Genomic DNA, 24,188 nt, shown 5'->3' with positions numbered 1-24,188 from the left:
CCTGTTAAAGCTGAACTTTGGCCTAAATGTGTATTGTCTAAATACACAAGGCATACAGTGGTGTGAAAAAGTGTTTTCCCCCTTCCTCATTTCCTGTTCCTTTGCATGTTTGTCACACTTAAGTGTTTCGGAACATCAAACCAATTTAAACAATAGTCAAGGACAACACAAGTAAACACAAAATGCAATTTGTAAATGAAGGTGTTTATTATTAAAGGTGAAAAAAAATCCAAACCATCATGGCCCTGTGTGAAAAAGTGATTGCCCCTTAAACCTAATAACTGGTTGGGCCACCCTTAGCAGCAACAACTGCAACCAAGCGTTTGCGATAACGTGCAATGAGGCTTTTACAGCGTCCTGGAGGAATTTTGGCCCACTCATCTTTGCAGAATTGTCCTAATTCAGTTACATTAGAGGGTTTTCGAGCATGAACGGCCTTCATACCACAACATCTCAATAGGATTCAGGTCAGGACTTTGGCTAGGCCACTCCAAAGTCTTCATTTTGTTTTTCTTTAGCCATTCGGTGGTGGACTTGCTGGTGTGTTTAGGATCATTGTCCTGCTGCAGAACCCAAGTTCGTTTCAGCTTGAGTACACCAACAGATGGTCGGACATTCTCCTTCAGGATCTCTTGGTAGACAGCAGAATTCATAGTTCCTTTTATCACGGCAAGTCTTCCAGGTCCTGAAGCAGCAAAACAGCCCCAGACCATCACACTACCACCACCATATTTTACTGTTGGTATAATGTTCTTTTTATGAAATGCAGTGTTCCTTCTACGCCAGATATACTTGGACACACACCTTCCAAAGAGTTCCACTTTTGTCTCATCGGTCCACAGAATGTTGTCCCAAAAGTCTTGGGGATCATCAAGATGTGTTTTGGAGAAATTGAGACGAGCTTTGATGTTCTTTTTGCTCAGCAGTGGTTTTCTCCTTGGAACTCTGCCATGCAGGCCATTTTTGCCCAGTCTTTTCCTGATGGTGGAGGCATGAACGCTGACCTTAACTGAGGCAAGTGAGGCCTGCAGTTCCTTGGACGTTGTTGTGGGGTCTTTTGTGACCTCTTGGATGAGTCGTTGCTGCGCTCTTGGGGTAATTTTGGGCGGCCGGCCACTCCTGGGAAGGTTCACCACTGTTCCATGTCTTCGCCATTTGTGGATAATGGCTCTCACTGTGGTTCGCTGGATTCCCAAAGCTTTGGAAATGGCTTTATAACCCTTTCCAGACTGATAGATCTCAATTACTTTCTTTCTCAATTGTTCCTGAATTTCTTTGGGTCTCGGCATGATGTGTAGCTTTTAAGGATCTTCTGGTCGACCTTACTGTGTCAAGCAGCTCCTATTTAAGTGATGCCTTGATTGTGAACAGGTGTGGCAATAATCAGGCCTGGGTGTGGCTAGAGAAATTGAACTCAGGTGTGGACAACCACAGTTATAGTATAACAAGGGGGGCAATCACTTTTTCACACAGGGCCATGATGGTTTGGATTTTTTTTCACCTTTAATAATAAACACCTTCATTTACAAATTGCATTTTGTGTTTACTTGTGTTGTCCTTGACTATTGTTTAAATTGGTTTGATGTTCCGAAACACTTAAGTGTGACAAACATTCAAAGGAACAGGAAATGAGGAAGGGGGCAAACACTTTTTCACACCACTGTATGTATTCTTACTTGAATCTTGTTGTCCCTTCTGTATTTTCGGCATATCTGTGCGGAAAACCAGTGAATAACAACTCCTGCACATTGCAGCTGTGCAGGAGTTTCCTGTGACAAAGACCACTCAGTCAGTTCTGCTTTCTCATCTTGTGTAGCTGTGACAGGCTGTATCCACCTTCCCTATAGTTTTCTGCGGGCAACCTGTAGTTTGGAAGGGGGAAGGTACAGGGTATGGGGGCATACTGGGTTCCAGCACTGCTCCCTTGAATTCCTGTTTTCACATAAAAAAGCTGAAGGCAGTTGAGCCTGAGGCTCCTGCTGTTGTCAATTAATTTGCTATAAGGAAAGAGTGGGGGTGTGGCTTTCCAGCACTGTGTGCATCAATTGACACACACAACCTGGCTCAGGATCCAGTGGAAGTACACACACATGGGTGTCTTCTTAGTACCTGTCTTGATATAGGAGGCACCTAAAAGAGGGAGACACCGACAACACTGGCATGAACTGCGAGAATAGAAGATAAATGCCCTTTCTGCACAATATCATTGCACAGGGCAGGTAAATATAACATCTTTTTTATTTAAAAACATCTACATTTAGTATTAATTTAGCTGCTATAGAGCATACACTTCGCAGGACATAGGGGTTGCTCAAAATGCGCTACCAAACTTTTATAAGCAGGAAGTATAACATGCTTTCCACAATGCAGTGTGGAGCCTCAAATAGCTTACTGATAGGCCACGACATTGCATGATGAGTTGGGGGTCTTCTATACAACAGACAATATGAGAAAGTCGAAGGTAGCATATTGAAGGTGTCTGGGTTTTGGACCTCTTGAAGCAACTTGCAGAGGGGTTTAAATGAACTCAGTGGGTGGTGCCTATTATTGTCTGTTATGGTTAGCGTCATTTGTGAATAGAAAAGACTGCTGTAGAAAAGTGTACATTCACAGAGGCCAATCACATAATGTCCTATTTTCTTGGGTAGGTTAGAAGACGAAAGCTTACTTAGGCCGCGTACACACGGGCGGACTGTTCGCCCAACTTTGTCCGCTGAACAGTGTTTGGGCGGACAGTCCGCTCGTGTGTGGGCTTTCAGCGGACAGTTTCAGCGGACAGTTGGACGGACAAGGTTTTTCGGAATTTCCGAAAAACTGTCCGCTGAAACCTTGTTTGAGCGAACAGTCCGCCCGTGTGTAGGCTTGTTCGTCAAACAAAGTTGCGCGCATGCTCAGAAAGGATTTTCACGCCGAAAGCTATAATGCAGTGTATAGGACGTCGTATTTTTCGTCCCGTCGTACGTGCCGTTCACGTCATCGCGCACGGTTTCAGCAAACTGTTCGTCCGTCGTGTGTGGCCATGTCCGTCCATGCTAAGTTTGAGCGGACTGTTTGCCGAAACTGTTGGACGGACAAAGTTGGGCGAACAGTCCGCGCGTGTGTACGCGGCCTCATGGTTGTTAAGGGCAAAGCCTCCACGTATTTTTTCCTCCAGTTTTCTTAACTGAGCCCTGTTTTTTCTACTGAACTGAATTGGTTGGGTAAATAAAACTTTAGCCTACAGAGTAAGAGCATTTGATAAAAGACATGAAAATGTTAATTTTACCTAGACATATATATATATATAATTATTCCTCATTTCAAAATATGACTTTATTTTAATGTGTTAGTAGCTGTCCTTTTAATTAATACTTTTGATATTTAATTTTATTTTCAAATGTTTCATTTTAGGTAATAGGAGAGCTAGACTTTCCATATGCCAGTATACTTTAAACTCTGAGTATGTCAGACATATGCATTTTGTGCCTGCTGAATCTACCAGAAATTTGAGCCCCCTCCATCCCAGCAGAGATGGAGATCATCTATGTTCTAAGCACATGCACTGCTACATATAAAGATTAAATCAAGCTCCAATGCCTCAGGTCATTGAAATAATGAGACATTTTTCTGACTTACACCTTTTTTATTACACCAATATTGCCAGGCAAAATGATGGCCTAACACTCAGCACCTGTCCTGATTATTTCTTTTATTCTCATGCCTAAAACTTTTGTTCTCTTGCCAGCTACACGGGTATTTAGAGAGCGAGCCACTCACCCTCCAGCTGTTCATCGGCACGGCAGACGATCGCCTGCTGCGACCTCATGCTTTCTATCAAGTCCATCGTATCACTGGCAAGACCGTTTCGACGACAAGCCATGAGACCATCATCTCCAACACCAAAGTTTTGGAAATCCCACTGCTGCCTGAGAACAATATGAAAGCTATGTAAGCTTCTAGCCACCTGTTTACCACTTATTTTCTTATTAATGTGCCTGCCTTTGGGTTGACTATGTGAATGCTTTATTATGTAGATAGCAGAACCTGTCCAGCCGTTTTGACACAAAGATTCCTAGGCAAATGTAAGCACCTTAATTTAGCATACACAGAGTATTAAAAATAATAAATGTTCTTAATATTATTTTTCTTGACATCTCCTGCACACAAATTGATCTTTCCAATCTGAATGACCCTAGGACAGAGTGTACAGTGGAGGAATCATCGACACCTCATTCCCCAAATTAAAACAAAACAAAAAAACTTGGGTTTCCATATAATGGTATTCATTCACTGACTAATGCAGGGCAAAAGCAAAATAATTTGTCATTTGATGGGTTACAAATTTTAAAATAGCGCTGAATTTTAACTCACAGTTGCAGCACTTGCTTTGTGATGCCAGCTCTTGCAAAGTATAGGCAATTTGTTAAGATTACTTTAATCCTTTGAAACCTTCTCCCAATATCTGTAGCATCTGACATTTTCAGTTACAAGAGACATTTTTTTAACCACCGTTGAAGGCGTTTAGGAAATAGTTTATACAGGCAACAGCACGTTTCAGGAGGCAGAGTTGAAATAATTGGAAAAAAGAAGTCAGTTTCACACATTAGGTAAAATAACCATATTTTGTAGGTCTGGTTAGATGATCCGGTCCCTGTACCAACTGCAGTGTAGAGGAGGGGCAGCCAGCAATAGCTGCCCCATAGTAATGACTATGGGTGATGTCATCACCCAGGCTGTTCAGCTCTTGTTGGCGATCTCTCCTCTTCACTGATTTCAGCCACTGGAGAGGTCATGTGACTGGACCCTCAGTATAGGTGTCCTGGATATTTTATAGATAGGCAACTCCTATTCTCGTATTGATTAGTGGTTCCAAAAAAATAATTACTGCAGTAGGGAACAGACACAAAATATACACTCCGCATCTTTCCAAATAACTGTTCTGTTTATTTTGACACAATTGAAGGTTTTTATACACATGATTACGTAGATATCACATTCATATTACAATTGTACTTGTATGGTAACAAGAGGCATAACATAGGCAGGCTAATTCTAATCAGGACTCGAAAGAATGCGAACATGTAATGAAAACATTATTAGTGCCGTTTGCACAGTGAGTGCAGTGTGCAATACATACAAAATAGAATACAATTATATTCAGAACTTACAAATTTCCTCTACAGGTAAGGATACAGATCTTTCTTTTCACAGGGTAGATATAGGCTTAGAATGGGGGTGGGAGTAGGTTTAAGCATAGTATTTGACTGAACGTCCACTTTAAAGTGTTACTAAACCCAGAACCTGCAGTCACTATATCTGGTCTCCCACAGTACACAGAACATGCAATAATTTTAGTGTAACCGATAAATACCTTTTCTCATCAGCAGTGTATAGCAGCCTTGTGACTTCTGTCAGTTCCTAATAAACCCTGTAGGAGGAATTTTCTTACTGTACTGATTCTCTATCTGGAGATGTCTGGACAGTGCTGATTGGCCCTTTGCTGAACACATGCATGCTCCCAAGAAAAAAAAACTTTAGCAATTCACACCAAACTTGGCATGTGAAGCCTATCCACTGGCTCTGTAAATATCAGGTTATTTTTTTGAGACAGTGGAAGAAGAGGAGGATCAGAGAGACGTGATCAGATAGCCTTTATACGCAATGCAGAGGATTAACCCCTTATGCCGTGTACACACGACCGGTTTTCCCGTCGGAATAAACTCTGAAGGTTTTTCCGACGGAGTTCTGCTGAAACTGCCTTACGTACACATGATCACACCAAAGTCCGATCATTAAGAACGCGGTGATGTACAAGTACAACGGGACTAGAAAAAAGAAGTTGAATAGCCAGTAGCCAATAGCCTCCGTCTCATACTTGCTTCAGAGCATGCGTCGTTTTTGGTCTGTCGGAACAGCATACAGACGAGCAGTTTTCCCAATAGGAATTGGTTCCATCGGAAATATTTAAAACATGTTCTATTTCTAGGGCTGTCAGAATTTTTGTAAAAAAAAAAATCTGATGAGGCATACACACGATCGCAATATACAATGAAAAGATTCCATAGGACTTTTTCTGATGGACATTCCACTCGTGTGTACGCGGCATTAGGTTCCACAGTGAGTATAACAAGCATGGTTTACTGCATACACATACTGATTTTACTGTTGTGGGTTTAGTAACACTTTAAGTTTTTATTGTTTTAAATATTAGAGATGACTCTTTAAGACCCCTTTCACACTGAGCCACCCCGGGCATTGGCGGTAAAGCGGCGCTTTACCGGCGATTTAGTGGCGCTATTGGACCGAAAAGGGGTTAAATCCGCCCTCTTTTCCGGTGGTATAGTAGCGCTGCCCAGCCTGTTTTCAATGGGGAGGAGCGGTGGCGCAGCAGTGTATTCACCGCTCCTCCACCGCTGCAAAGAAGCTGCTGGCAGGACTTTGTGTGATGGCCTGCCAGCGCAGCGAGTGTTTTCACACTGAGTTTGCAGCTGAGGCTTTTTTTCAGGCTCTTTACAGTCACTATTTGTAGCACTGCAGCGCCTGAAAAACTCCTCAGTGTGAAAGGGGTCTTAGTATACCATTCTACATTTTTTTTTTCTTAAACAAAAATGGTCTCTAGACTTTCCCAGTGTGCACTGTTTCTCTTTTAGTTGCCTTACCTGCATTGCCAGTCTGGCTAAAGGGAACTGATCAGGCTAGAAATATGGAAGATGCTGCTGACTACTGTAAACTTTGATGCTGTTGTTTTACAAGCTACTTACTCAGAAAAAGTATGCAGGTTAGGATTTATGACTTTACTAGATGCATATTTGTTGTGGGTCAGTGACGGACTAAGCAGTGAAGCATGGATAAGTATGACAATTCTGAGGCTTTTACCTTTAAAGACATGTCAACACTGGTAGCTCTCATATTGTACTGACATGTTCCCTTTAATGTGTTCCTGCAAGCCATTACCATGCATATGAGTATTCCCCAATTATGTGCAGATTTGTATGGCAACTGCCAACTAAAAAAAGAGAAAAAGCAAAAAAAGAAATAAAAAAAAGAAATTTTATATGACAGAAAATGATAAATGCATAGCCAATATATTACACAGATTTTAAACCTTAAAACAACATTTCTGACAGTGGACTGCATTCGTCCAGAGTTTTTGAGCCCATGTGACTGTTTCTTTTTATAAATCACATCTCAGTTACACAGCTGTAAATATCCACTTCAGCCTCAGCGTTCACTTTATAGCGTGACACTTATTGGATCTTGTAGTTTGAAGTGCACAGCTTTTTCAAGCATGCAATTAAACTTCTCTGGGGAGGTAAAGAAAAAAAAAAGTGTTATTGCTGCTGGTTTGGAAAGTGCTACATTTATTTGTTTCTACAATGAAGGCACACATCCACCAATTAGTTACATACAGTTACTATAGCTTGGGTTGTATTTAAAAGTAGAGCACACATTAGGCTAGATTTGCGTATTTATTGATGTTAAAAGATAACTCAAAGCTGAATATGAGTTACCGTTTTAGTACTCATGAACCATTGTGTCAGTAATCCTTTTTAATTTAGATGTAAGTACATTTGTTAAAATGTAGTGATAGTAGAAATGTTCATAAGCAGGAGACTATCTATGGAGTAAGTAGCCAGAGCAGATTACCAGGGTTCAGAGAAGACCAAATGGAGAAGGAACGGGACTGTTGAGGTTTCATTAACTACGGTAGTTATACATAGTAAATCTAAAGGATATTGCATATAAATTGTACAATCTAATAGCAACATGTATGAACAGGTTAAGGTTTGAGAGTCAACTTGATCTCTGTTCATTCACGACTATTGGTATAGTCACATGTCCAAATAGAGCAGGGCTTTCACAAATTTCAAATTTGTTTCATCAGTCCACAGCACATTTTCCCAGTAGTGTTGTGGTTTGTCTTCAGAGAGCTCCTTTTTGTGAGGCATGGTTCACATAAGCTGATGCTTCTGATCATCTTTTATAAATTAAGGTTCTAAACCATAACTCCAAACTAACTTCATTAATTGGACTCCTGATGTTTCATCTACCGACTCAAATTATCTTTCTTTGGAGTAATTAGTCTGTGGGTTACTTGTGTTCAATAAAGACATGAGAAATTAGAATTGTTTGTGTGTTATCACCTCTAGCACATTTGTTTGTCGTGACTTGGGTGAAGATCAGATCACGTTTTATGGCAAATTACCAGTTAATTCCAAGAGGTTCACATACTTTTTCTTATCACTGTATAATTGTAAGCTTAAGTTATGTTTGGCTGATGTACTGATGTACAAAACCATATCTAAATGTGATTGGGCTACAAATTTTTTTAACTAAACCCCTTAGGACTAAAAAAAAAAGTCTCAGATATCTAAATTCTGTTAAATACACATAAAATGATTGTAAAGGCTGGATTTTTTTTCTATTAAAATAACAAACAAGTTTATACTTATCTGCTCTGTGCAATGGTTTGCAAAGAGCAGCCCCAAAAATCCTTTTCTGGGGTCCCCTGCCTGCACTTCAGGCTCCTCCTCTGTGTGCCTTCATAGCTAGGTACTTATTATGGAGGCATATGGCTCCTGCTGCTACCCGAGGCCCTGGAAGAAGAGGAAGAGAGGGGAGAAAAGACCTGAAGCCGGGACAGTGCTAAATCACTGACAGGTTTAGGTAAGTTTTTTTGGGGGGGAGGGGGTAGTAAGTGGGGTGTTTTTTTTACCCTAATGCAGGAAATGCAATAAGGTTAAAAAAAAAAAAACAGGCTTTAGAACCACTTTAAAGGAGAAGGAGCCCTGTGCAGGCTAAAGGCTGTTCGCTGACGTCACTCAGCCGGTCCAGGTTGGGGGAAGATCCTGAATTTACAGTTGAGATCCACCCAGATGCCTGGACCGGCAGCTGGATCAGCCTCTCAGCCACTCCCTGAACAGGCCGCCACTCCAGTGAGCTCTGGAGAGGGAGAGCAAAGAACTGGTGACTTTTTTTACTTTTCATTGCCTAGTCCTAATTCGCAGATCAGTCCAATCTGACATATCTTTTTTACTATAAATTCTTAAGGTTCAAATTAATGAAGATGAGTAAGCCGATCAAACTGAACTGGGATTTTACTTGGATAATCAAAAACACCTTAATTGTGGAAGGTGGAATTTTCAAACTCCTGTTGTGGTGTGTCTAAAGCCCCATACACACTATCATTTTTTCTTCTGAGTTTTTCCTTCAGATTTACCAAAACCATGTAGTGGAAGGGCCTGCCTGATTGCACACAAATTGAAACTCCTAAGGTTTGACCTCATATTATATGGTTTTGGTAAAGCTGAAGGAAAAACTCAGCAGAAAAACTGATAGTGTGTATGGGGCATTAATCTTCCGAATGTGTCTGTTTTTTTAATGTCTTCACTCAACCTAAAACATTCTTTTAGCAGTAATAACACAAATAGCTTTAAATATAAAAAATGATTTGAGTTTCAGTTATCTAAGTAATTGAAACTGAATCCATTTGAAAATCCAACACAAATAACCACTTTTTGCTCTCCCACATATGTACAAATAATTAGTGGAGAATTGAGAAAGAGGTCCCATGTCACCCTCATCTTTTGAGATGACAAATTCCTGACTTTAGCAGGAAATACAGTGCATGCTCGCTTGGTGAACACAGAGTCCCTGACATAGAAAAATAAACCTGTTATATTTCTGCTGTTAGTAGTAAAATTATTAACTGAAAGATTTATGACAGCATACACTCAGCATTGATAATATCATATCCCCCTCGTGACTTGAGGTACAACACAGTTCCTTCATGGAGAAACTCTGCACCAGCATAGCAAAAATGTTTTTTGTGCATATTCCAAGTCTTTCCTCTGGTATCCTGTAATGTAAAACAGTTTTAATGGACAAAGTTTGCTTTGAATTTTTGCCACAGTTTTCAACATTTGAAGGAAAACTCCAATTTGCACTTTTGTTGTTTATAGCGTATATAAACCCCAAAGATAAATGTTTATTATTTTGAACCTTATCAGTCCTTAGATAAGGTGCCTGCATTCATTTTCTTTTCAGGCTTTTTTTTCTCCAATGTCTTTGTGCTTTTATGTAGGCTGGTATTTAGAAATGTCTGCAGTGGAAAGCGAATGTGCTTTGTGTAGCTAAAATGAAACAAGCTATTTGCAATAGGTACCTTACTCCAAAACAACAGTGCTCAAATTGTTTTAGGCCCCTTTTACACAGGCTGTCTGACCAGGTCCACCTGTCAGTTTTTCAGGCTAACCTGATCAGACCTTCCAGTTTCTTCTTATGGAGTGGTAGATGTCAGCTGCCATCATCCACTCCAATCCTCTCTGCCTAAAACGGATTGATGGTGGTCCTTTCCCTATCTGTCTGGCGGATCGGATTGCCCCATAGAGAATAGCGGGACTGTGTCAGTGTCCGCTCTGCATAGCGGAGCAAACATGGCCATTTCATCTGCCTGCTCAGCGGGGATCAGCGGGGAGACCCCCTACTGAGCAAGCGGATCCCACTTAGCGGAGGCACCAGCGTGAGAGGGGCCTAAGAGGTCTGTTACAAGCTCCTCAGCATTTAATAGTACAATTAATTCGAACTTCAAAGCCACAGACGTTGATCTTCTGAAGAGTATGGAATGTTACATGTAGAAAAGAAGTTTAGGGTACACTTGGCCAGTGTTAAAAATCAAGGACAATGTTATGAGGAGACACTTCTGGGAATAAAGTGTAAAGTTTCTGTACCAGAAAGTTAATTGTTATCAATTATGTTTGGGGTCTCATCACCAAAAATCTGTGGCTGTGTCATCCTCTTTCTATACCCAAAGAACCATTCCTTTATAAAGAGCTCAAGAGATAAAGGCCAGGTCTGGGAGGTCCAGCTTATGGATTTTTGTGCAAGAGCTTAGGAAATGCATGGCCTAACTTTGCATACAAATTATTTTAAATTGCCAGGAATATGCCAATAGGTGCCATGCAAAAGAAAGGACATTTTTAGGGTGTAATTTGGCCAACTACTAACACTATCAATTTATTTTTGAACAGTATTGACTGTGCCGGTATACTGAAGCTGCGCAATTCTGACATTGAGTTGCGAAAAGGGGAAACCGACATTGGAAGAAAGAACACTAGAGTGCGTCTGGTGTTCCGAGTTCACATTCCACAACCCAACGGGAGAACGCTGACGCTGCAAGCGGCATCCAATCCAATTGAGTGCTGTGAGTCATTACATTTTCAAAGTATATATCTGCACCATAACATATAATATCTATGTATTCAAATTCAATTACACACCAGGAATCTGTTTAGGTTGTTATCTGCAGCTTTGTCCATCCTGGCTGTTATTGGCATTTTCTCTTCAACAGTTTATGTTGTAATGCTATAAAATATCCCACAGAATCAATTGCTGGACACTTCATAACCAGTAACTAAGGCTGGCAATAGACGGATTGATTTTGGTTGCAGGAAAGAAAATTGCTCAATTCCCCCATCAACACAGACTCCCCACTGGGAGAGCACCCACTGGCAATAATTACATGTAAAATCCGTCAGGCTCGGGCGATCAGCTTGGGCACATTCAGCCTGCCCATGCATTGTTCAAATATCTGCCGGTTCAGCAGGATTTGAACCATCTATGGCTGGATTTACATACAGTACTTGTGTTTGTTTTGTAGTTGTAAAATGCTCCAAGAAAGTTTTGAGAAGTAGGTCGCTAAACAGACCTAATTATTAAAATGCAGGTGAAACACAAACAAAAAGGAAGGGCTTGCATTAGTGTGAATGACAACTTGACACCCTGAAATTGTAAAGGATTCAGATTTATGTTGTGACTTTTTGGATTTTAAATAAAGCAGGAAAGCCCTTTTATCATTATAGTGAGCTTATATTTTAAATTGTTCATATTTCTTATAGGAAACACAAGGCAACGTTTTTGGTTGTTGTTTTTAAAGGAAATGGTTATCCCTAGATGCATATTTCTCAATATGTGCGTACTACATGGAATTTCTTGTTCATGAATGGATAGAAGCCAGTATTATTTTATTGGAGCCTCCCTTTCCGTCACATATAGCCCTGTTTGTACATCCTGGTTTTAAGCCATTCAGTCATTGTAATACCTAAATATTTTCCAGGCAAAGCACCATTAGGCACAGGAAATAATCATATTCTATATTGAATGCTGGATTTGCCACTGTTACAATAATAAAATTGGCAAATTATATTCTTTATACAAGCATAGGCTACAAACAACGTAGTCAGATATGGAACTGTAAAAGCACTTTTTGCTGTTTTTTTCTCTTAACCCTACATTTTTAGGTTTTATTTTTGCCCATGCTCTGCAAATCTGCCTTTTAAGAGCTGTAGTAACACTTATTTCTACAGATGATACATTATGCAGTCCTGTTAGGGGTCCTACTACACATTGTCATTATGAATATTTTCTGCTTTGCAAATTTGTCCTTATGTTTGGTATATATACTGCATATATAGACTATGGAAATCATAATCTCTTGATATGGTTTAACTATGATTCCATTTTTAATCTTCTGACTGCATATAAATACTGCAGGTATTGTAGAATGCTTCCATACCAAAGTGGGAAGGAGCTGCCGGCCAAATCACATGACTAGTCCCAGTGTTATTATTAGGAACATTTCATGAGCCCAGCGTGCCTCTAGAAGCACAGCACTCTTGCTTTTTTTTTATCAAAGATGAGAGTATCATGGTGGTAAATCCAAGGGCATCACAGAGACACCTACAGTTTTACCCTTATCTCTGTCCAGATTTCTGAGAAAAGCAATTACAGCAGTCGGGGGGAGAAGTATCTACAGTATACTAGTATTGTGGTTGCAGTTGCAGTGAACTATCCTTTGAATTTTTTAGAAGTTTAAAAAAAGTACGCTGGCTGTAGTTTGAAAATTGAACCCTAAATTTAATTACATTAAAATGCATATAAATCCTAAAGCAGGTCCTAAATGGTTCAAATCTCGGCCGGTTCAACAGGGAATGACTGGGATTTTAAACGTCTATGGGCAGGCTAATTGTACCCAAGACTTTGGTATAACCAGCATGTTGGATTTCCAGCCTGAGATTTCTGGCAGCATCTATAGCCGCTAGCAATAATTACTGTGTTCTCCTGGCAGCAATGGCTCCCTGCCAGGAGAACACAATAGTTCTGTGGCAGGGATTCCAGCAATTTTCTTTCCTGTAACCCATAGTTGCAGGGAAAAAAAATTGCATTATCTATGGCCGGCTTCTCCTATTTGCTCCCTTTCGGTCTGTCAAATATACCATTAGAAGCGTTTTGTTAAATGTGTTTGAATAGTGCAAACAAAGCCTAGTGATCTTGTCAAAAATTCAATGCTGTCCTTTGTCCTCTGGACATTTTCTGTGTTATGATAAGGATCCTAATTAGCCCTCCCAGTTCTTATCTTGCATATGTAAATACACTTTAACTTACAAAAAGGTTTATTTAGCAGTTTAATATGTTACATTATTTTAAAAAAGCACTGGATTTTAATTTAAGTGACCCGTAAACCTCAAATCAACCCTAATAAATTAATCAGCTTCATTACAATTTACTAAATTGTCTGGATATTGCAAGAAAGCGCTGCAGCATATGATTAATAATCATTTCTGGCATTTTAATTGATACAGTTCTTTTAATATAATCTTTATTTAATACAAAATAACATGTCACATTGAACATTGCAACAGATGTGAAAATATAGGGACATGTATAAAATCTGAGAGCACAAAAATACAACAGCGTAACATTAATGCACACCCCATAAGGAGCTAGAAACAGCCCAAAAGGCATATATACTGACCAAAACATAGATAGGTCATGACAGGCCCAAAAGCCAATCCCAGACTATCAAAGACAGAGTGCTAGATTGACAACAGAGTGGCTCATCTAGCTCAGATGTTGGGTTAGGGGAACCTATGTAGTCTCCATCTAAACCCCCCAACAGGTTGCCATTATGATAGCCACCCAGAAGCATATTTAAATGCTGGAAGAGAGAATTGGCATCATCCTCGTTTAAAATAACATAAAACCGGACATCAAAAGAAAAAAAGACATTATTAACACCCAGAGAGATAAGAAAAGAAAAAGCAGGTACGTACCTAGGCTCTCACTATTAGCACAATCACTCACGCCAATGACCACCATTTCACAGTAAGGGAAGTAGCAGCCAAAAGAGAAAAGGGGGGGGGGGGGGGGAGAATAGGAGATGGCCATTCACATTTCAAAAAGAGAGCCCTGGCTCGCTGCTGCTGGGGTCGGATGCGCTGTCTAAGGAAGGGTTCCGCCACTTCCAGCAATGCCAAGTCTAAAACTAGAAGAACTTGTCCTGGGATGGAACTGTGATCTAGCCACACTTCCTAAATGCTTGTGAAGCGTTTACGTGTGCCCTTGCAAGTTGCTATCCAGTGCTCCGCATCCCTGATCTCACTCACCTTACGTATACATGCCTGTGGACTATGAATATGGGTGCATTTCCAGTAAATTGGAAGTAATCGCTTAGCTGCATTCAAAAGGTGAGGCAAAACGCTTCTTCTTTAATACTGGCTAATCGTTAAAGCAGGGATATGGAAGAGAAAGTCTAACTGGGATAGAGGAGTATAGAGGAGTATATAAGCTGAGGATGTCCTTTATCTGGGCTTTAATGTCTATCCAAAATGGATCTGTCGCAGGGCATTCCCACCACAGATGCAATAGCATACTGCGATGGCCGCAGCCTCTCCAGCATAGGTCAGAAGTAGCAGGGTATATTTTTGTGACAGATCCACAGGCACACGGTAACAGCTTGATAGAATCTTAAAATTTGTCTCTTGCTTTTTGGAGTCTAGTGAACTAGAATGAGTAAGCTGGTACAGGTGGGTCAGCCAAGTCGTGAAGAACTCAAGCCCCAAGTCCCGTTCACATGCCCGGATATACGCGGGCTTGGCATTAGAAGTAGCGGAATCCAACAACTGATATAATTCGGAAACCATATGGGGTATCGTTTCTTTAGCTATAAATAAACGTTCAAATTGATACAGTTTAACCCCTTCCCGCCGAGCGTACGCAGATCTGCGTACTCGGCTTCCGGGGGGTATACCGGGATGATGACCGCACCTGCAGGCATCATCCCGGTACCGTTTTTTGCAGCAGGCGATTGGCTTTCCAGCCATAACAACCGATGCGGCTAAAAGCCGCTCGGCTGTTATACCGGAGGAGCGGGAGGGGACGTCCCCCCCTCCCGCCGCCTCTCGCCGCTGTTACCGGTGCTCCCGCTCGATCGGGAGCACCGATTAGCGATCCGTCGGCTCTGGCTGCTGGGGAGGAACTGGAACGAAGCCGTAATCGGCTTCGTTCCAGTCTCCTCATCGTAAACGCGGAAGCGACGTCATGACGTCACTTCCCGTTTACTCGGCTGCCAATGGCGCCGGTTTAAAAAAAATATCCGGTATTCAGAATCGCCGTTTTCGGCATTCTGAATACATTGAAGTGTAAAGGAGGGGTGGGGGGTCTTTTAGACCCCCGATCCCTCCATAAAGAGTACCTGTCACCACCTATTACTGTCACAAGGGATGTTTACATTCCTTGTGACAGCAATAAAAGTAATCAAATTTTTTATTTTTTTTAAAAAACAATTTAGTTTTTTTAAAATAAATAAAATAAATAAAAAAATAAAAAAAATTTTTTCAAAGCGCCCGCCGTCCCCGCGAGCTCGCGAAGCAAAGAAAACGCATACGGAAGTCGCGCCCGCGTATGTAAACGGTGTTCAAATCACACATGTGAGGTATCGCCGCGATCGTCAGAGCGAGAGCAATAATTCTAGCAGTAGACCTCCTCTGTAACGCTAACCTGGTAACCGTAAAAATTTTTTAAAGCGTCGCCTATTGAGATTTTTAGGTACCGTACTTTGTCGTCAATCTACAAGTGCGCGCAATTATAAAGTGTGACATGTTTGGTATCTATTTACTCGGCGTAACATTATCTTTCACATTACGCAAAAAAATTGGGCTAATTTTACTGTTTTGTTTTTTTTTTATTCATGAAAGTGTCCCTTTTCCCAAAAAGTTGCGTTTAAAACACCACTGCGCAAATACCGTGTGACATAAAATATTGCAACAATCGCCGTTTTATTCTCTAGAGCCTCTGCTAAAAAAATATATATAATGTTTGGGGGTTCCAAGTAATTTTCTAGCAAAAAATATGGATTTTAACTTGTAAACACCAAATTCCAAAAATAGGCTTAGTCATGAAAGGGTTAAAGTATAATTAAAGGAATTTTTTTTTCCAGTTTTGGATGGAGTAGAGAGGGATTAGAACACCAGTCACCTGTCACATTTTTATTGCTGTGCCTCACTATTTGTCTTGTTTATGATTATCATCCAAAGAGAAAGCAAAAGAAAATCCCTAATTTGGGGTTATCCCCAGATCAGTAATAGAGGGGATATTTCCAAAGAGGAAATATGACAACCAGGGATATACTCTGCTTGGAGCTATTTCCTCTCATTTCCTTTTTTTGCCATGAGACAGGAAGTGAAGGGAAATGTCCTCAATGGGACACCAATAGCAAAAAAAAAATGGTTATAGTCCTCTCTTACTCTATCCAAAATGAAAAAAAGCTTGCCTGTAGTTCTACTTTAATATTGCTTAAAGTAAACCTTTCTTCCCCCGATTTGTAGTAAGCTAGCTGTAAAATATGTACCAGATCATGCAACTTTTTCAAAGATTGTATTTGCATAGGATTGGATACATTATCGCCCCTTTCCCCCATGTGGCACTGCACTGGGAGTGTGCTGTGTAGGGAAGGCTTGACTACATTCTTCTGCCTCTGGATGCAAGATCGGACACCTTTAATAGTATAAACTTTATGTTAAAGACATTAGATGGCAGATCGGCAAGCAGATTTAAAATGTACATTTGTTTAGATTGCTATATTTATTTGTTCAGACTGTTCCACCTGGAGTGCATGTTATTATTGGGAAGAGCAGTAAGAAAGTAGCCAGACACCCCAATCTCAGAAAAAACAATATTGATCATTCAGCTAAATCCAGTCTGAACATTTATCTGTTCTTCCGTCTCTCTGATGCCTATAGATATGGTATACTATATATCACCAATTTAGTCATTGATTAATTATCTAATATGTAAGGGTTTACTGAACCCGCAGTAGACAGTATTCCCGTTTTAATGTGGAACTCCAGGGTCATGAGATTGCAATGACATGCTTTACTTCCACCTCCAATGCCAAAATTCAGCTACAAAGATCTGGCTGTGGCACACATAGACACCTATGAGGCCTAATTCTGTCTGGTTGCTGAGTCATTCAAAGAGGGCAGAGTTATTATATTCAGTTAAAACATTTACTTAGTTGGCTTCTATGAATTACAACACATTTGATTATCTTTGTAATTACAGTACATTAGTTATCTTGGCAATTACTTTATAATAATAAAACTCTACTATAAACCTAGTTTGTTACCAGCAAGCTTATTTAGTAGCACAGTGCATATAACAGTGAAAAGGTGCATCATCTGGTACTTAAGGCAACAATTCACATTCAAGTATACTGTTTCCAGATAAAATGATTTCTGAATATTTATATTGTTAAATATTTTCCCTGATTTACTTGATAAGGTTTATTGGGCCATGCACATCATCTTTGCCTTTTGCACTGCCTTTTTAAAAAAACATAAATTTTTCTATATGTTTGTGCTACATGCATGCCGTTTTGAATTAAGCCTTCCTGTCATCATTGAGAACCTGGTGGTACTTGGCAATGTTTTGTATGAGAATTATGAGCCTAGTACATAAAATGGATTCTTTACATTGCTATATGCCTGTTTCCCGATAGTGATAGCTTACAAAAACTACAAGCCGGCTAGTAACTGACCACAGGCTTGTCAGGCTACAAACTGCCAGCCTCAAATAACATGCATTGTGCACCCCATTCTGTAAGCATATCTATTGCATTGTGTCACCACTTCCCGGGCACTTGTGTATAATCTATATTAAGGATATTTCTATATTTACACAGGGCATTTGAAAAGCTGTTGAGTGATGCTTGTATTATATTTCACTTTCTTTGTAGCCCAGCGGTCTGCTCAGGAATTGCCTTTGGTAGAAAAACAAAGTATTGACAGCTTCCCAGTGATTGGAGGGAAGAAAATGGTTGTGAGTGGCCACAACTTCCATCAAGATTCCAAAGTCATTTTTGTTGAAAAAGCTCCAGGTATGTCCATTTTAATATATTTTGCTGGCAATATAATGTTCTATAATTTCCTTTTCAGTATATCCTGCTAATTAATGCATACTTGTCACTTGTTCACAAAGAGAGCCTAAAACGGGGTACATTAGATAGTACTGATGGCAGAAGGCACCCCATGCTCTAACACAATGTTTCTCAACTTTTTTTTTCAGTCAAGGCACCCTTTAACCACTTCTGGACCAAGTCTGTTTTGGACACTTATTGTTTACAAGTTAAAATTTGCATTTTTTGCTAGAAAATTACTTAGAACCCCTAAACATTATATCATTTTTTTTTTTTATATTGTGGAAGATGATGTTACGCCGAGTAAATACATACCTAACTTGTTACGGTTTAAAAATTTCCATAGGCAATGATTTCATTTTTTTTAAAGGTTACCAGTTTAGAGTTACAGAGTGGGTCTTTTGCTAGAATTATTTCTCTCGCTCTGACAATCGCAGTGATACCTCACATGTGTAATTTGAACATAGTTTACATTTGAGAGCGCGACTTGCGTAATTGCTTTCTTTGGTGCGTGAGCATGTGGGGACGGGGGCACTTTAAAGATTCTTTTTTTTTCTCTTTATTTTATTTTTTTACACTGTCTCTTTAAAAAAAAAAAATCTGATCACTTTTATTGCTGTCACAAGGAATGTAAACATCCCTAGTGACAATAATAGACAGGTACTTTATGAAGGGATCTGTGGTCTAAAAGACCCCAAATCCCTCCTTTGTACTTAAAAGTATTCAAAGTGGCAAAATAGTGTTTTGGAATACTGTAGATTTTTTTTTCAAATGGCGCCATTGGCAGCCTAGTAAACCAGAAGTGATGTTGTGGCATCGCCTCCGGGTTACTACATTGGAGACCCGATCTAAGCTGATTCCGGCTTTGTTCGGGTCTCCGGCCAGCCAGTGAACATGCCAGCTGGTAGCTCGGGTCTCTTGGTGGGACAGGAGACCCGGACGTAGCAGAGGAAAGCGGCAGGGGGGGGGGGGGGACATCCCCTTCCGCTCCTTATGATAATGGGTGAGCGGCTGCTAAGCCACATCAGTTGTTATCATCAGAAAGCTGGCTGTCCGCTCTAAAAAACGGTACCGGAGCCACAGCTGCAGGCTTCACCCCGGTACAAATTATGCACGTGGGGCACCCCATTCTAAAATGAATAGTTTTACATAATGCAGCAGCATCTACACACATTGGATCCCCAGCAATAGAGGTAGTTTATTTTTGCCGAGCATGTACACCTTTGTACACTGGTATTCTAGCATTTTTCTTCTGCCTCATCTTCTCACTCTCATGACCCCAGTGCTGATGGAGAAGGGCAGGGAAAGGACAAAACAAGGATGTCCTCAGGCACCCAATGTCAGTCTTATCAACCTATGAATACTGGCATCTGGCCTACATGGTTCCCAAGATTGTAATTATGCACAATGAAAACATGTGCCTTTATGTAACAAAAGAGGCTGGCTTGTTTAACATTTTTGGGCAATGGAGAGCAGTTTTTAGGCATTTTGCCAAGAGACCCCTGAAGAACCCATAAGGCACCCTGGTTGAAAAAGGCTGCTCTAGGATACATATAGCCTTACACATTAGTCACTACTTTACATTTCTGTAAGGCCGCGTACACACGGGCGGACTGTCTGACGGACTTGGTCCGCTGAAACGTGTTTCAGCGGACAGTCCGCTCGTGTGTGGGCTTCAGCTGACTTTTTCAGCGGACAGTCTGGCGGACTAAGTCTTTCGGAATTTCCGTAATATTGTCCGTCCAAACTTGGTTTCAGCGGACAGTCCACTCGTGAGTAGGCAAGTTGGACGGACTAAGTATGGCGCATGCTCAGAAAGGATTTACACGGCCGAAGGTTGCATTGCAGTATGTTGGACGTCGTATTTCTAGTCCCGTCGTACGTGCTGTACACGTCATCGCGCAAGCTTTCAGCGGACTGTCTGTTCATCGTGTGTGGTCAAGTCCGTTCATTCAAAAGTAGGACGGACTGTCTGTCGGATTGTCTGACGGACTTAGTTGGCCAGACAGTCCGCCCGTGTGTACGCGGCCTTAGGCATATTGTGTAGTTCACAAACTGAAATCAGATAACTGAAAGATGAATGTTAATCATTTTTATGAGTTATCACACTTCCATTTTTATTGAATAATCCCATAAAACCTTAGCACTATGTCAGAATTTTGAATCTTTGAATTTTATTTATACTTTTGATACCTATTGATACTAACCTCATGATTAAAATAACTCCTAAGCCTCTTCTGATGTGTTTTAGGACATACAGATATTTTATTACCCTCAATGAGACATCTATGACTGCCCTAAGAACAGGATTTAAATAGTTCTTACCTGATGCATTTGTATTGCTTCCACTGCTAACCCTCTCGCAGCTTCTGAAGTCTTTTGTCAGATTGCTGACTACACATTCACATGATCAGAATCTATTTATTTTATTTTATTTATTTTAGGCACTTGTATAGGGCTATCAATATGCACAGTATACATGCATATTGTACAGTGAGATCAGTCCTTGCTCTCGAGGATCTTACAATCTAAAGTTCCTAACTCACATTCATACATACATACACAAGCTAGGGCCAAGATAGACAGGAACCAATTAACCTACCAGCATCTCTTTGGTGTGTGGGGGGAAACCGGAGTACCCGGAGGAAACCCACACAGGGAGAACATGCATACTCCATGCAGGTAGTGAGGCCCCATTCACGCTACTCGCGATTTTCTGTGGCTGATTCTCACGTGATTTCACGTGTCGCGTATACAGGCTGTCTTATGCAAAAAATTTTGGTGCCAAACCAGACAGGATTTTACACACACACACACATTTTGCTGCAATTCTCCTGCACTTTGTTACACGACAATTGCAGTAAATTCACACTGCGTTTGGGTGCCATTCAGGACATGTAAGTGTTGAAGTAACAACTGATAAGAATGCCCAGCATTCAGGTGAAGCAGAAGATATTGAAATCTGCTGCAGTTGTGTACTGCCACTGCTGGGTGGCTACACTTTATACCCATCAGCAACATTCAGTATTCCTAAAGTGACAGGCTATTTAAAGCTGGTTTCAAGCCATGATTACAAATCTACTCCAACAGGCCCCACTTATTCTATAGGTCAATACAGTTATTTCTTCTTAAAGGAGCTAGTGGTAACTAACATGCTTCTCGCTCCTGTCATTCATTCTTTATGTACATTGGGTAGTTTTAAAACATGTGTACTTCACTGTAATGAACACCTATCACCAATATTGGGGAATGTTCTTGCATCAGCCATATAGTCCTTGACAGGGATGTGTTTGATGTTTAACTGCTAGATGCTGACTTAAATATGAAAAACAGTACCAGTCACTGAATTGATGATCAAAGAATAGGGCGCATATAGGTAGGACAGTAATGTTATGGCAGGCAATGGAGTGTACAGTGCACACTTTTCTTTTGTAGCTGGAGTTCATTTGTAAAAAAAATTGTGTTTTGTAAACTAAAAAACTGAAGTACAGATTTGAATTTATTGTTACTGAGAAATGGACCATGGCAGACCAGAGTAATTTGGGGATAGGGCTTACCTGAAATGTCATCACATTCTTGTGAAAAGAAGGGTGGCCTATTAGATCATCAGGGTAATGTTGATACCCACATTTAAATGTACATATGAGGGAGTGGAGTCACAAATTGGGAAGGGGCATTAGCTTATGAGTTTTCCCTTATTAACATTAAATGCAGATCCCATGATTTGAGGTTTTTAACCCTTTGTTTAGGACATACAGATTTTGGATTTTGTTCACAACTAAAAATGAGATCTGCTAGCATAGTGTAGAGAGGGTTAAACCTTAACTCCCCAGCCCTTTTCTTTATCAAAGCATAGCGGGAGAAAATGTTTGTTTTTGGAGTTTTCTGAAAAGATCTACTAAAATGTAAGCAGCAATTTTTAATCATTGGTGTCAGTGGGAGGAATAGTGTCCCATCTCTGGTGTCAGTAGGTGGAATAACACCCAATCCTTGGTATTAGTGGAGGGAATAGTGCCCCCATCATTGGTGTCAGTGGGGGAGGGGGGATAGTGCCCCATTATTGGTATCAGTGGGAGAAATAATGCCCCCATCATTGGTATCGGTGGGGGGGAATAGTGCCCCATTATTGTTATCAGTTGGAGGAATAGTTCCTCATCATTGGTATCAGTGGGGGGAATAGTGCCCCATTGTGTCAATGGGAGAAATAGTGACCCATTCTTGTCACCACCAGGAAATATGTCCCATTGTTGGTGTCAGTGGAAGGTGAGTGTGGAGACCACTGCTAAAAAAAAAGCATTGCACTCACAATTCGCAGATCATGGGTGCAATGTCGGGGTCCTGCGGACTGTCTGTGTAGTTCTCTGCCCATACCTCCGATATGGGCAGGCAGTTACACTCTGACAGGAAGACTCAATGAACTACTACAGCGCTCAACAGCGCCCTTGTAGTTCATTGAGAACTATAGTACAAGCCTACAGCCACAAAGGGGCCGGTGCATCTGTAACAGGTTACATGTTACATGCCGAATATGGGTGTAACATGTTACAAAAGGTGAACTTAATCTTTAATTAAAGTAATATAAAGAAATAAAATTAGAGAAGCTAAAGGTCACATTACCTTTAGAACTACAAATACATAAAAATATTAAATGAAGCATTTAATGAAAAATCTTAGAAATATGAAAATGTTAAACAGTATGGAAAAAAACATTTAAAAGGGATTGGTGATCATCGCCCATGATGTTCTAGGGTACTACTTTTGCTTGAGGTCCTGGGAAGGTTGCATCAGTAGTGGTGGGAGCTGTAGATTGCAGTGGTTGCTCAGGTCTTGGGGGTTTACAAAAATTCTATTGTTTCGTTGAGGCCATGAGGCAAGATCGCGTTTATCTAGTAAATGTAAAAGGTTTCTACGTCAATTAGCCTGGTGAATCTATCATACTTTGGGGAGTGGGGGATTTGTTTGATCAAAGCTGTTACTAGCCCTGTGTTTCTTTCATGATGGGTGGAAAAATGGCGGAAGATTCTGTAATCAGTAAAACCTTTTCTGATTTTGAATCTGGGTTTTTCCAACATAGTGAAGCCAAAACAGGCAATTGAGAAGATGATAAACTGAGAAGAGCAGTTATGCTGGGTCCTTGTGTCAAGGCTTCATATGCACAAAGACACCATTGCCAATTTCAATCTGCTTTATTTATCTTTGCTGTTGCTTGCCTTTTTCTTTCTGCTTTACAAGTGCTCTTTTTTTTTTCTGCACAATGCCTTGCACATAAGAAAAAACAAACTTATAATGATAGGCATGTTTGTGTTTCAGCTAGACATTGTTCTCATTTATTAAGTTGCAGAGCCTTCTTTGAAACTGTTCTGAATTTTATTCATAGAAAATGTACTACAGAATATAAACTTTGCTCCTTTTGTTTATTTAGATTACTTAGGTTATTCAGTTTTTTATTTTTAAGTGGCTGTTTAATAGACAGACCTTATTGAATATAAATTGCATAAATTTTATCTCAGTCTGAACTTTTCAAATTGTTTTGAACAGTGTGCCTCAATTAAGTGTATTGTGAAAACATATATTGCAAATAATTATAATGTGTTATAATTAGGAGTACCTACTATGGAATGGGATTCTATTCAGCCCACTCAACAGGCATTAAATTCCAAAAGAAAGGAACTGAAGAGAGGGCTTCCTTGGTCTGGTCTTTTAAAACAATGCTCTTTTTAAAATACCCTGGACTTGACCTGTAATGCCAATTAATGTTAGACAAAAAATGCTTGCATATCCAATGGCGATACATCATTCTACAGTAATTCTTATTTTAATTGTATTTTGTGTGCAGCCACTTAAATGCAATTGAAATAAAAATATATAATAATAGTAATTTTAGTTAATTAGCCAGCTGCAGTATCTCCGACAGCAGGGTGTTTTCTTGTTACCTTCAAGAGTAAAAACAACAGAG

General features: G+C 40.3%; 1 protein-coding gene across 7 annotated transcripts in view; it reads left to right on the top strand.

Annotated features, from left to right (window-relative positions):
* The window catches only part of NFATC1 (nuclear factor of activated T cells 1), a 284,252-nt gene that overhangs the window by 91,661 nt on the left and 168,403 nt on the right, over positions 1-24,188 (top strand). For all 7 annotated transcript variants that reach the window (XM_077492327.1, XM_077492325.1, XM_077492332.1 and 4 more), the window contains exons 4-6: positions 3,725-3,927; positions 11,010-11,182; positions 18,053-18,193. In XM_077492327.1, coding sequence (XP_077348453.1) covers positions 3,725-3,927; positions 11,010-11,182; positions 18,053-18,193 — 517 coding nt within the window. The remainder of the gene's footprint in view (positions 1-3,724; positions 3,928-11,009; positions 11,183-18,052; positions 18,194-24,188) is intronic.

Source organism: Lithobates pipiens, unplaced genomic scaffold (genome assembly GCF_037356315.1).
Source record: "Lithobates pipiens isolate NorthernLeopardFrog02 unplaced genomic scaffold, aLitPip1_a1.2 Scaffold_19, whole genome shotgun sequence".
Classification (NCBI taxonomy): domain Eukaryota; kingdom Metazoa; phylum Chordata; class Amphibia; order Anura; family Ranidae; genus Lithobates; species Lithobates pipiens.
This window is presented reverse-complemented; position numbering and strand designations above follow the sequence as displayed.